The sequence below is a fragment of the Mauremys mutica genome, chromosome 7 (genome assembly GCF_020497125.1).
Source record: "Mauremys mutica isolate MM-2020 ecotype Southern chromosome 7, ASM2049712v1, whole genome shotgun sequence".
NCBI classification, from domain to species: Eukaryota; Metazoa; Chordata; order Testudines; family Geoemydidae; genus Mauremys; species Mauremys mutica.
Window position 1 is genome coordinate 126,072,700 of NC_059078.1, and position 12,803 is coordinate 126,085,502.

The 12,803-nt window shown below is 63.9% G+C and overlaps 2 protein-coding genes across 3 annotated transcripts in view; one reads left to right on the forward strand and one right to left on the reverse strand.

The window, feature by feature from the left end:
* SEMA4G (semaphorin 4G) overlaps positions 1-2,125 on the forward strand; it is a 101,128-nt gene extending 99,003 nt beyond the window's left edge. The window contains exons 16-17 of one of the 2 annotated variants that reach the window (XR_006581007.1): positions 251-416; positions 1,882-2,125. The gene's annotated coding sequence lies outside the window, so the exon portion shown is untranslated. The remainder of the gene's footprint in view (positions 1-250; positions 417-1,881) is intronic. The other variant, XR_006581005.1, reaches the window with a different exon arrangement.
* A 6,720-nt stretch (positions 2,126-8,845) lies between these two features.
* MRPL43 (mitochondrial ribosomal protein L43) lies at positions 8,846-12,695 on the reverse strand. Its single transcript, XM_045024847.1, has 3 exons — positions 12,520-12,695; positions 11,957-12,063; positions 8,846-9,090 (listed from the first exon to the last, which is right to left on the reverse strand). Exons 1-3 carry the CDS (start codon positions 12,648-12,650, stop codon positions 8,861-8,863), a joined length of 468 nt encoding a protein of 155 aa, XP_044880782.1. The 5' UTR covers positions 12,651-12,695; the 3' UTR covers positions 8,846-8,860.
* Positions 12,696-12,803: the final 108 nt, after the last annotated feature.

Below are 12,803 nucleotides of genomic sequence, written 5' to 3' on the forward strand. Positions count from 1 at the left end.
GGGGGCTGGGGTGGGAGAACCTTCATGCACTGAAGTGTCTCAAACACATTGATGCCTGTGTGTATTCCCAGAGCCCAGCCTCCAGCACCCACTGCCTGCTTACTGGGCGTTCACAGGGGCATGCTGGGTATGAGCATATGCAAAGTAGTCACCGCAAACCCCTCCACCCCCAACTTGCTTGAGAATTTCACCCCCTCTCTTCACAAGCTGTGATTTGCTCAGCAATCAAATGGGGGGGCTGCCTCTGCAGCGCCCCCCATTTCCTGTGCCACAGACACGGCCCCCGGGATCCACCCGACCGAGAGACAGACGGGGAACCCGGCGTGGGAGAGATCTGGGAGGCGGCGGGGTGAGGAGCGGGCAGTGGCTCAGCGCGGGACGGCGTCTCAGCTCCAGCGCTGGGCACGCGGCCCCAGGTAGGATCCGTGTGGGCACCGCAGGGGGTCTCAGCAGGTTGGTCCCTGCCTGGAGAGCTGAGGGTGTGGGAAGGGGAGCCCGTCTGCAGGGAATCAGGGGTGGGCAGCTTGGGGTGGCATGGGTAGAGGGCGGGCAAGGGCGAAGGGCACCAGTACAGGCACCAGACAGGAGTGGGTCAGGAGCTGTTGGGAAGTGGGGACAAGGCGAGGGGTGGAGGGGGAGACGGGAGCAGCGGGGCCCATCAGTGCCAGGCTCGGTTGTCGCCCAGCTCCTGCCGATGGGGTCGAGCCCGCGTCCCACCTGGCTGCACTGAGCCATTCCAGGGCAGTGCCCCCCTGCCTCGAGCCAGGCAGCAGGGCTGGTTCCAGCCCCCTCCTGGAGATGGGTCTGGGCACGCCGGGTTTGCAGACCCCCAGCCTCCCCCAGGGGCCCGTGCCGAACAAGGCCCTTTTCCTCCAGCCCATTAACGAATCACTGACCCGGGGCAGCTGGGCTCCCCCTTCCCCAGGCCAGAACGGCTTGGCTAGACCGAGCGGATCAGGGGACAGGAGCCAGACCCACGGCCCCCTCCTCAGCTGCTCCCCATAGCACCCTGCCTCCGCCCTGCCCCGGAAGGATGCCCTCTGGAGGCAAGAGCGGAGACCTGCCCACAGAAGCCTGTGACGAAGCCAGGGGGCCGTCAGTGCCCACCTCTCCAGGAGCCACCCCCAAAGCACTCAGCAAGGCCCTGGGTCCTGGCCTCCGTTAGCAGCGGGGCCGCGCCGCTCGGCGTTCGGGACAGGCCGGGCAGCCCCATTGCAGATTCCAGTTATGAGATCCCGGGACGGGGGATGTACTCACCCCTGCTGGCATTCAGCCGGGGCGCCAGGGCAGAGTGCCCCCTGCCAACCAGCCATGGCCACTGCTCGCAGCAAGGCAGCATGCTAGAGGGGTCTCCCCTCCGCTTCCTGACACCCCCGTGGGCATGGCTATCGGCTTCTCTCCCACCTACCCCTGCCGGCTCCCCAAGCCCAGCTCCCACTGCCAGCCTCCTGGCGCACCGCGGTGCCCACCCCACGGGCAGGGGGAGGGACCGGTTTGGAGGCCGTGTCCGGAGTCACAGGGGGCTGCAGAAATAACGGAGAGGGAAAGGCACCGTGCGGCACTGGCAGGACGTGCCCAGCCAGCCCAGGAGCCAGGAGCTGACCTGGGGTGGGGGGACGGGTGCAGTGCCACAGCCCAAACCCGGCTCCTGAGGAGAGGGGCTGGAGCCAGACCGGGCCCTGGAGCTGGAACTGGATTTTCCGGGCGGAACTGAATGGCAGGGGGTGTCCTGCTCCGCTTAGGGGGTGCCAGGGGGCGTCCCTGTTCTGCAGGGAATGTCTCCGCTCAGGAGGTGCAGGGGGGTGTTGCTGGGGCTGGGGACTCTGCTGCACATTCTGTGCAAACGCCTTGACAGAAGCCCTTGTCTGTGTCTCTCGGCAGGAGCCCGTTAGTCTGTGCAGAACGAAGAGTCGTCGCAGTGGCCCTGAAGGGGCTGGCTCTGATGCAGGGCCCTGAGCTGCAGCGCCGGGGGGACGCCGGCTTTCAACACAGCCTGACCTGGTGGGGAGAGAGCTGTGCCTGGCCCCTCCGTCTGCTGGAGACCCTAGCGATGCCAGGCTGCAGCCAGGTCGCGGGGCAGGGGGTGGGGAGACAGTCACGGCGGAGTGAGTGCGTACGGGGGTCCCTGCAGCGTGGGGGTGGAGCGGTGCGTGTGGGGGTCACTGCAGCGTGGGGGGGCGGAGCGGTGCGTGTGGGGGTCACTGCAGCGTGGGGGGGTGGAGCGGTGCGTGTGGGGGTCCCTGCAGCGTGGGGGTGGAGCGGTGCGTGTGGGGGTCACTGCAGCGGGGGGGGGTGGAGCGGTGCGTGTGGGGGTCACTGCAGCGTGGGGGCGGAGCGGTGCGTGGGGGGGTCCCTGCAGCGTGGGGGCGGAGCGGTGCAGGTGGGGGTCCCTGCAGCGTGGGGGTGGTGCGGTGCGTGTGGGGATCCCTGCAGCGTGGGGGGGCGGAGCGGTGCGTGTGGGGGTCACTGCAGCGTAGGGGCGGAGCGGTGCGTGGGGGGGGTCCCTGCAGCGTGGGGGTGGAGCGGTGCGGGTGGGGGTCACTGCAGCGTGGGGGGGTGGAGAGGTGCGTGTGGGGGTCCCTGCAGCGTGGGGGGGGGGGTGGAGAGGTGCGTGTGGGGGTCCCTGCAGCGTGGGGGCGGAGCGGTGCGTGGGGGGGTCCCTGCAGCGTGGGGGCGGAGCGGTACGTGGGGGGGTCCCTGCAGCGTGGGGGGGGGGTGGAGAGGTGCGTGTGGGGGTCCCTGCAGCGGGGGGGGGGGGTGGAGAGGTGCGTGTGGGGGTCCCTGCAGCGTGGGGGGGGGTGCCAGGGTTCACACCCAGCCACAGCTGCACAGGATCTCCTCAGTACCCAGCTTCTGCCCAGATGCCCTGAGCTGCATCTGACCCCGGGCGATCTCGGTGGGTCCTGCCCCCCCCCCCTCCGGCTGTCACTCCCCAGCGCTGGCGCCCAACCTGCGAGACCAACCACTGCCGGGGGCAGCTGTCGACACGGGCAGACCCCGGCTCTCTGCTTGTGGCCCGGCTTCTGCCTTGGTCTGCCCCCCGGGCACGTACCCTGCGGTACTGGAACAAGCTGGGTTCATGATGGGGGAGCCGCCTGGCCCGGGGTCCAGCTTAAAGCCCTCCCTGCGCCCAGCCTGTGCTGGCCCAACCCGGAGCCCCGAGCTTGGCCCGCTCTGGCCTGGGGCTGCCCGGCTCTTCGCCATGGGGCTGCCCGGCTCTTCGCCATGGGGCTGCCCTGTGCCCTGCTGCCCTGTAGCCGGCCTGCCCTGTGGCTGAAGAGGACGTGTTGTCACGGATGCACCCACCCCAGCCCCTCGGTTTTCACCCCTTCCCCATGGCAGGGCCCTCCCTTTGCCAGGCCCCACCAGCCGTTGGGGACCAAGATCCCAGGAGCCAGGCTCAGCCAGAGGGGACGGGGTGGCTGAGGGGGCAGGGGGATGCGGGCCTCAAGCAAACACCCACCTCCATCCTCACATCCAGGGGAGGGCCCCATCCTGTGCCCTGTCCCAGTGCAGGGCTCGGGTTACACTGGTGTAGCTGGGCGCTGGCGCTGGTCCCAGGTTCCAGCTCCTCTTGGCTGCTGCTGTCTGTCTCCTGGGTCTTTCCTGCCCCGGCGCCACCTTCCTGCCCATGCGGCCCCAACGCCCCCTGCCTGTGTAAGGCCAGAACGGAGCTGGGCAGGGGAGGGCGTTGTGCCAGGCCCTGCTGTGTGTGTGCGTGTGCGTGTGTGCACTCAGCTCCGTGGGCTAGACTGGCAGACACACGCCGTGCGACCGTGCCCGCTCACTAGCACGCCGGAGTGCAGCTCCGGGGGGGGTTCCCCTTCAGCTCCAGCAGCAGGCGCTGTTTTGGGAGCACGAGCTCCGGAGTTCTGGCCCCCGCCGTGCGCACACCCTGGGTTTAGTCCAGCCACTGACCCCGGGAGCGGGCGGGTGTGCGACGCACGCCAGAGACCGGCCCTCTGCTCAGCTTGTTCTTACGGCGCCTGGGACTGCGCTCGGCTGTCCCGAGAGAGGCCAGCTCCCAGCTGAGCTCCACAGCCTCGTCCGTCCGTCCGTCCCCGCTCGCAGAGCCGCCGCCCGGTGCAAAATGACTGATTCATTAACAAGAGCACTCGGCGCCCGGGCCTCCAGCGCGGCTTGGGAACGGCCGGCGACGACCGGCGCTTCAAACGCAGGGACAGTCGGCTCCAGAACGGCCACAGGCAGATGTCCCCGAGCATCCTGGCGAGAGCGAGCGAGAGAGACGGCGTGGCTAAGGCAACGCACACACACACCTGGCTCCAGTGGTACCTGGCTGCCCTCTAGGCAGTGCGAGTTACTGCGTCGTCTCCTAACCATCACCGCCACTGAGAGAGAGACAAGGCCTGTCACGCCATCCCCCCTGCCCAGCCAGCGTGGTCTGCCGGTGCGGCTGGAAGGGGCCCGAGACATGGGACTGGTGCTGAGTCCCTCGGGGCAACGTTCCCGCAGCCTGGCAGAGCCCCGGCCTGCTCTCCTCCTCGGGAGGCTTCGTAGGCTCTCACGCCATGAGAGTTCGGCGCCAGCTCTCCCTGGTAATTGACTTTGGCCTTCGCTCCGTTACCAGGCTGCCCTGGTATTCGGGGCGGGGTGGGGGGGAACCACCCATGAAGCTGCCTCAAAACCCTGCTGTGGCTGGGAGCAGGGGGGTTTGCCCAGCAGACCTGCCTGCATAGCCCCCACTGCTCTCGTTACAAGCTGATGGGCGGGGTGGAGGCGGGGGAAATGCTTGTTCTCCCTCCCTGCGGTGGGGGGGGCTCTGGCATGGGGACAGCGTGGTAGAAATGCAGCGCGCGCCGGCTGATGATCCGACAGCAGTGGCCCCAGGCGCTGCTGTAGCCGTCCGGGGCCGTTGCTGTGGGGTCGGTTGCCCTGCACCCCAGCGTTGCGGGAACTCGCCCACTCCCCAGCCGTGCCAGGGAGAGCCCCCGGTCAGCATGGCTCAGGGAGCGCAGCGCAGACCCAGGGCGGTGTGTGTGCACCAAGGGCTGGTCTGTGGGGACTTGTGTCCTTGAGCCCTGCTCCTGCACAGATCATCGCCCAGCCTCGGTGCCTGCTTCCTGGGATGGGAATCGGCGTGGCCGGGGCTGAGTCTGTGGCTGATCCCCTGGGAAGGGGCAGGGCTGGAGCCCTGCAAAACGGAAGCACCTCAGCTCCAAGACAGCTTGATCTAAACCCTATGTACCAACCCGGCTGCCCAGCGGCCTGCCTCGTCCTCAGTGACGTTCCACCATGGACAGTCATAGCGGCAGCGTACAGCACCGTGCACCTGGTTGCCTGTGCCCCTTGCTGCTCAATAAACCTGGATCTGTCTGAATGAGCTGGTGTGGTGTGAGTCTGGTCTCAGGGGTCCATTCTCTGCTAGTGTGTGGCACTGCTGGGGTGGGGTGAAGAGCTGCAAGCTTAAAGGGGCACCATTCATTAGGGCACTACAAACCCTCCGGATTCAAACCAGGGAACCCATTTGGCCTCGAGAGCTCTCTCTGGCCATTGTACTGGGACAGCCCCGGGGTCACCCCACGAGGGTCCATTGGACCATCTCTGCTACAGTATAAGAGGCAGTATGTGGCTATTAGCTACTGGTGTGAGCCCCTGGCACTGTAATTTCTAAGTGCCCTCAGTAGGTTCAAGGGTTAACGGCGGCAGTGAACTCCGCTGGTGGAGACTGGCCCAGCTATGTTGTCCTCACTGGAATTGTGCTGATTAGCAACAGCTGAGGATCTGGCCACCGGCTGGCACCTCCCTGCTATTCAGATTCTGAGACTGTGCCTGTCACTGTGGCATCTGGCCTCTTTGACCTCACAGGCTGAACCCAGCCCAAGGTGTATGGTTCTGCTCTGATGCTGAGGGAGGTTCCAGGTGTGAGGGTTTGGGGCAGGAGAGGCACAGGCCCAGCCAGAGAAGGGTTAAGGGGCTGGCTGCTCAAGCCCTGTGAGTGGCCGGGTATTGGGGGCAGGGGACCCATGTGTGCTGGGAGGAGACGGCTCAGAGCATGGGGCCCTGCACTGGTAAGGCTGGTTTGCCCCAAGCGGGCAGGTGAGGATTAGCTAGTGGCTGAGCCCTGGTGTCCGGGCCACGCGCTGACTCGGGCCATTGCACCCCCGCCCCCGGGGCAGGACTTCCTGGCCTAAACTGCGTAGCGCTGCTAAAAGTGGCAGCCCCGGCCTGCCCCAGAAGTGGTCGCATTTCAGCAGTGGGTGGTGTGTTCGTGCTCTGGGGCCCTTGGGGCGCCTGCAGGATGAAAGACGCTGGAGATGTTTGTTAGCAGGGAGGGGGGTGCTTCAGCGCTCACTGCCCCCCCCATCTCTGTGTGTCCCCCGCTCGCTAGCAGGGCTCTCTGCAGCTCCCCACATCTCCCCCTTCCACAAGGGATTCTGTGCCCCCCTCCATGCCAGGTCCCCCATTCCCCACCCCCATGGCAGGAGCTCTGTGTGCACCCACAGCCCATCCCCAGCAGCGTTTAGCTGGGAGAGTCTCCCTCGGGAGGCTCAGCCGGGGGCGTTAATTGGGGCCATGCCCCAGCTGTTTGGGTGACCCCCTTGCAGGGGTGCTTGAAGCTGTGCCTGTACTACAGAGCTGACAGGGGCATCCCGCCTGCCCCATCCCCGGGGCCTGGAAACCTGGCAGGGCTGCAACCCCCTCGCCCCACGGGCTGGCCGCGCCCAGGGCTGTTGTGCCATGCTGGATGCAGCCAGGGCAAGGGGGCGTGGGCCCCCCTGGAGAGAGGAGGAGCCGGGTGCCCCTTTAGCCAGGGAGGGTGGAGCAGGCCTGGGTGGGCCGGTGCTGCAAGGCGGGGTGGCAGGAGACAGGCGCTGCCAGGGAAGGCCTGGATGTGCCAACCTCGGCCAGGCGGGAGGCTCAGTCCCAACACCTGCCCTGCAAGGAGGGGGCTGGGTTGGTGCTGCCCAGGCCCCCCAACCCGGGGGGGGGGCGGCATGGGACTGCCCGGTGCCATGCTCAGGCCCTGCGGGTGCCTCCTGCTGGTGATGGGGCATGATCACTGTCTGACCCAGTGCAGCAGGGCATGGCCACCCCCTGGGCCCCGGGCTGGCTGGGGGGGCAGGAGGTGGCTGGGCTGCTGGGTGGCACAGCCCTGGGCTGGGGGGGCGAGAATCATGCTCAGGGCATAGGGGGGTAGCAGGCCCCTAGCACCTGGTCAGTGGCCTGCCCCTGGCTCCTGTCTGGTCTGCCCCCTTCTGCCCCCCCCACACCCGCAGGAGGGGGCCAGGCACCTGGCTACACAGGCTGGGGAAGGGGGGGGCAGGAGCGGTCCAGCCAGGCCTCCCCACCCCACCCTGCAGCCCACAAGCCCCCTCCTCCCTAGCACTGTCCAGGGGCAGCAGGGGAGGGGGCCCAGCACCCCCTGGGGGGGGAGGGAAGGGCTGCTGGGCCACACAGCCCACGGGGGTGCCCCTGCCCTGGCTGGAGATGGGCCCATCCTCCCCCCGAGACAGCAGCCAGGTTCCAGGTGCCTCAGCAGTGCCTGGGGGGTGGGCTGCACCCCACCCACCACTTTCAGGGGAGCGTGGTACAGCCTGCCTGGGTGCTGCCCCCGCCCAGGAGGGGCCTTGGGGTCGATGTCCCAGGCGCTGCTCAGGGCTGGTGGGTGGGTGGTGGTCCCTGCCCCCTCCATGTGGCAGAACCCCCGACTGGCCAAGGCCTCCATGGGCCACGGAGCCCGCATGGTGCTGGGCCAGCGTGGGGAGGAACCGGCTGCTGCAGCTCCTCTGCCAGTGACTCAACGCTCCTGTCCCTGCTCTGCTGAGCCCAGGAGGCCCCTCGCTGGCACGAAATCCCTCCAAGGTGCGTACACCCCCCACCCCTGCGGCCAATCGCAGGGGGCTCCCAGCAGCCAGCCCAGCTTCCCCGGGACAGAGCCCCCTCCTCAATCCCCCTTCCAGTCAGCGAGGGCTGAGGGAGCCCTGGTGAGCAACTGGCCATCTACCACCTGACTGCGTCCGCCTCTGGGGCCGTGCAGTCCCTCCCTCCCCCCATTCCACGGCCTGAAGATCTGGGGGGTTCTCCAGAGTCGCAGCAGGACCTGATTTCTGCGCCTCGTCTGGCTGTGTTTTGGGGGTGGGGGGGGAAGCCGTCGCTCTGAAGGCCTGGCCTGTCTCGCCGTCACAGCGAGAAACGCTGCTCATGGCTTCCTGCCGTAGGAAATCGGCAGCGGCCCCCCCGGAGCAGCGTGAAGAATCAGGCGGAACGGCCTGGCTGTGGAATTCCCCCAGGGCAAGCGAGGGGGGGAAACCACATCTGTCGGGAACTTGAAAATGCTTCATTTAGCCCCCCGAACAGCCCACCTGGGCCCAGGCCCGGGAGGTGACGCTGCAAGGCCCGAAAGCTGGGATGGGAGAGAAGTTGGGGACTTTGCGAAGGTGAGGGTGGGGGCTGGGACTGAAAGAACAGCTGCCTCCACAGCTCCCTGATCCCCGGGTGCTTTACAGGCTCTTGGGATAGAGATCTCGCCCCCCTGAAATGCAGCTGTCTCTGGGATGGAACAGGGCAGCTGACTACTAGGCACAACAGGAATTAGGACTCCTGGTTCTATTTGCTGCTGAGTGACCATGGGCACGACTCCTCCCTTCTCTGTGCCTCTGTTTCCCCATGTGCAAGGTGGGATAAAGGGTCTTTGCATCCCGTGGGGGTGTAAGTGCTTGGAGAGGTTCAGTTGCAAGGCCCCTGTAGTTCCAAGCGTTACTATTAACGATGGGCTGGGCGGACACTTCTCAGAAGTATTTAACCTATGGATCCCTGGGTCTGAACCCGAGAGATGTGTCACCCCCCCCCCCCAAACACACACACAAAACACGCCTGGTCACACTCTCTTTCCAGCAGGTCACACTTTATTAGGCTGCGGCTCCAGCCTGCGGAGGCTCTGCAAGGGGAGGGCGCTCGGCTTGTTGGTGAACGGGTGCCACTGGCCCTGGATGCTGGGGTTGTCCGTGTGGAAGGGCTTGCGGATGCGAATGATCTCCAGCCCCGACTGGCTGGCCAGCTTCTGGACCAACTGCGTTATCTCAGCCACTGTCTTGTCGGCGATGATCTCTTCCCTCACTGCTCCGTTCACTGGAAGGAAAGAAGAGCCCAGGGAGTTGGCCCAGACCCGCTCTGATCGCCGGACACGCAGGCTACGCAAGGCTCGTAATAAAGCACATCTGCAGCGCCTCATTTAAAGGGATCCCAATGTGAGCTACATGGACTCCCCCGCCCCACCCCAACCGCAGAAATGCAGCCACCTCTGGGGTGGAATGTGGCAGCTGTTTGACCGCACACAATAACACTGCACAACACTGAGGATGGGATGCAAAGGAGAAACCATTTAAACTGCAGGGGGCTTGGGGCGGTAGATCACCCTCCCCATTTGGAATTTGGACACTGAAATATCACCCTGGTCCGCGCCTGCTTAGCTGTAGGTCTGGGCACCCGGCTGCAAGCCAGACCCCTCTGTCATTCCCACCCAGCTACCCCTCGGAGGCGGATGCAGGAGAGACTCCTACACTTCTGCTAGCTTTGGGCTGAGGGGGCGTCTGCCCGCTCTGCCCCCAGCGGGGGGCACAAGGATCTGCATCTTGTCGGCTGCCTGAGTCATCCACTCCCCCCCCTGCCAGGAATAACAGGGCCCGTGCCCCTGTGGGCTCCGCAGGAAGGCCCCTATCTCGGCACTGTCAGTGTGTCTGTGTGCTGGCACAGCACAGCGAGGGGGCCGTCTTCACCTCCCTGTTGCCTCCCACCATTTGCGTGCCCGGCCCTCCCAGGAATCAACGCGGCCCTGGCCCAGGCAAGCCCCCTTCCTGCCAGACCCCGGGGCGATTCCTGTGCAAGCCGGGGAGACGGGCAGCTGCTATTCTTAGCCCGGCGTGATGCGATCTGCAGCGGCAGGTCCCATTCCACGAGCCTGCGCTAGAGCCGCCTGTGGTTCTTCATGGCCTGGTTTCTAAAAACCCTCCGCAGCCCCCCTGCTCAGCCAGTGCTGTCTGCTGAGCTCCCTAGCCATGCTGCTGAAAGGGGCTGGGCCGGCCGGGGGAGCCGAACAGGAGAGCTCCAGCTAGCGGCAGGGCCGGCTCTCCCTGCTCCAAGGGGCCTGCCTCTGCTGAGCGGCGGAGAGCGGTTCTAAAGGGCTCCGGCGTGGGTTCGGCCGTCTTAGGGAGCACTGCGATGGCGCTGGGGGCGATGCAGGCAGCTGGCCCCCAGCTGAGACCCCGCCAGCTCACTGCCCCCAGGGTGCAGGCCTCAATACCCCTGCCAGCTGCATTCAGAGGGGTCAGTCAGGAGGGGCTGACGGGCAGCCGCGGCCTGTGCACTGCCCAGGCACCTTTCAAAGAGCCAGACAGGAAACACCACTGGCCTTTTGGCTTAAAGGCCAGCAAAGGACTCCTGCTTCCCCGTAACACCACCCACGTCCCTGCGGTGAACCCAACAGCCCCTCCAGCCTGACCAAGGGGAGAACCCGCATGGGCCTCGCTGCACGAGATCCAGGGCCATGAGTCTTTCCCGAGAGCCTCCCACCGGCTATGGAGAGTCAATGGCACTTGTGGCCATTAACCCCTTTGCTGCGGGGGGAAGAGGCTTTGGCTTTCTCCAGGATGGGAGCGATCTTAACGAGCGCTCAGCGAATGGAACACAGCCGGGTAACGCGCTCCCCTGAGGACATGTCTCAGATCAATGCCTTTCCACACGTGCTCCCATGTCGATACCTCTCCAGCCTTTCCAGCCACAGCAAAATGCTGAGTGCTTTGCATTTTCTTCTCCAGATACAGTTCTTTACTCTGCTTTTTGTCTTATTTGTGCATCTGAGAAATCTATTCTAGGGAGACGGCACCACCTACCCTTCAGAACGTGTACTGCGATGCCAAGATAGTACTTCCCTGGCAAGATGTTAAAAGCCCATTGAAACTGCCTAGATTTCAAATTAGCAGTGTTGCTGTAACCACACACCTGCCAGGAAATGAGACAGACAAGGTGGGCGAGGTAATAACTTTTATTGGACCAACTTCTGTTGGTGGAAGAGACAAAGACAAAGTTTTGTGCTACGCAGAGCTGTTCCTCCGGGCTGAGCTCTGTGCAGGCTGCAAGCCTGTTTTTGTCTCTTCCACCTACAGAAATTAGGCCAATAAAAAATTATCTCACTCGTCTTGTCTCTCATGGATTTCAAGCTGACAAACAATGACTTAAGTATAGTTGCAGGTCCTACAGCTGGTTCTGACCAACTGCTGCGGTCTTACAATCACGTTTTTTCTCTTCTTTGCTGCTGCAAGAGACCCAAACCAGGGGAGTTGGAGTACATGAGGCATATGTGCTGTCAAAAGCAAGATCACACAAACTTCCTTCTAGTTTCTTGTTAGTTCTCTTTGTTGCTTTAATAACAGATGCATAATTTTCAGACTATGACTAAATTGGGTGTTCATTTAACAAAAGCCATCATTTTCTTGGGCACTCTGACAGCACAATATGAACTGCACTGTACTTCCAAAAGCTTATTCCCTGAATCCAGCCATCAGTCTGGTGTGGGTATAGTTTTACTTGGTGGAGTTTGATTCTCTCCATCCACAAAAGACTCACAGCTCTACTGCCAGAGAAGTCCGTTGTCATAAGTCTAGAAGCTGGGGCTTGTCTGTGATCGAAAATTAATTCAGATTAAGATAGCATGTAAATGTAAAGCACTATAGCTAGGCCTGAATAATTCCATGTGTGGACACACTTATTCTGGAGTAAGAATGCCTAGTTCTATTTTAACTTAATCCACTTTAGAAGTGGGTTTATCTTTTACCTTCATACAGCTCTTCCCTTTAATTCAAGCCTCTTTGATCTGGGAGGAAGTACCTGCCAGTGTGATGCTTTAAACTCCATTTTCTGGGATGACTGTTAAATAGCAGGGGAGTTCTCAACAAGTCTCCCCTTCAGTTAAGGTGGAAGCAGCATTTTTCATACTCACAATATTCTGCGACCACTGTGGGACTTCGGCATTTCTGTGGGGTCACGTACACCACAACGCCAGGATTCTGCTTGGCAAAGTCCAACACCTTCTCTTCTATGTAGCCTCTACAACAAAAAGCAGGGAGAAATCAGAGGTGAGGGGTCAGTACTGTAACGCCTACGTGTGAGCTCTGCGACCCACCTTACAGAAGAAGTCAGGGTGCAGGTGTGCTCCCCCCGCCTGGCACCTAGCAGCTCGCCGAGTGAGACACGGGAGCCAGGAGGGAAGGTCTGAGTGCAGGGAGCAGGAGCTTAGTGCCCAGATCTTAACGGGTCCTTCGTGAGTGGTCAGAGCGCCTGGTGGTCAGGGGTTGGCTGTACACACCTATTCCCGCCCCCGCGGGTAGAGGTCAGAGTGTGGGGGTCAGGGGTCACAGCACCTGGCTGCCCCGGTCAGAGGTCAGAGTGCGGGGGTCAGGGGTCACAGCACCTGGCTGCCCCGGTCAGAGGTCAGAGTGCAGGGGTCAGAGCACCTGCCCGCCCCGTTAGAGGTCAGAGTGCAGGGGTCAGGGGTCACAGCACCTGGCCCCGCGCGAGGTCTGCCCGCCGGGGCTGAAGGCCAGGCTCAGGCGCTGCAGCTGACACACGTAGCGGCCCAGCCCGTTGCGCAGGACGCTGCTCAGGTAGCGGCTCGGCGTCCCCCGCGCGGTCATGGCGCCGGGCGGCTCTTCCGGCTCCGGCTCCGGCCCCGCCCCGGAAGTGACGCGAGGCTGTTGTGGTTCCGGGGTCGGGGTGGGATGGCGCCTTCCTTGCGGCACGTGGGGGGCCCGAGCGCGGGCGGGGGCGCGCGGGGGGCGCCGGCCTGA

What these genes read in the sequence shown, in the direction of transcription:
- MRPL43 (XM_045024847.1), bottom strand. Translation starts at nt 12,650, where the DNA reads ATGACCGCGCGGGGGACGCCGAGCCGCTACCTGAGCAGCGTCCTGCGC. An exon ending in CAGACCTCGCGCGGGGCCAG is followed by an intron (nt 12,064 to 12,519) that starts GTGCTGTGACCC and finishes TTTTTGTTGTAG; the next exon opens with AGGCTACATAGAAGAGAAGG. An exon ending in CACAGTGGTCGCAGAATATT is followed by an intron (nt 9,091 to 11,956) that starts GTGAGTATGAAA and finishes CTTTCCTTCCAG; the next exon opens with TGAACGGAGCAGTGAGGGAA.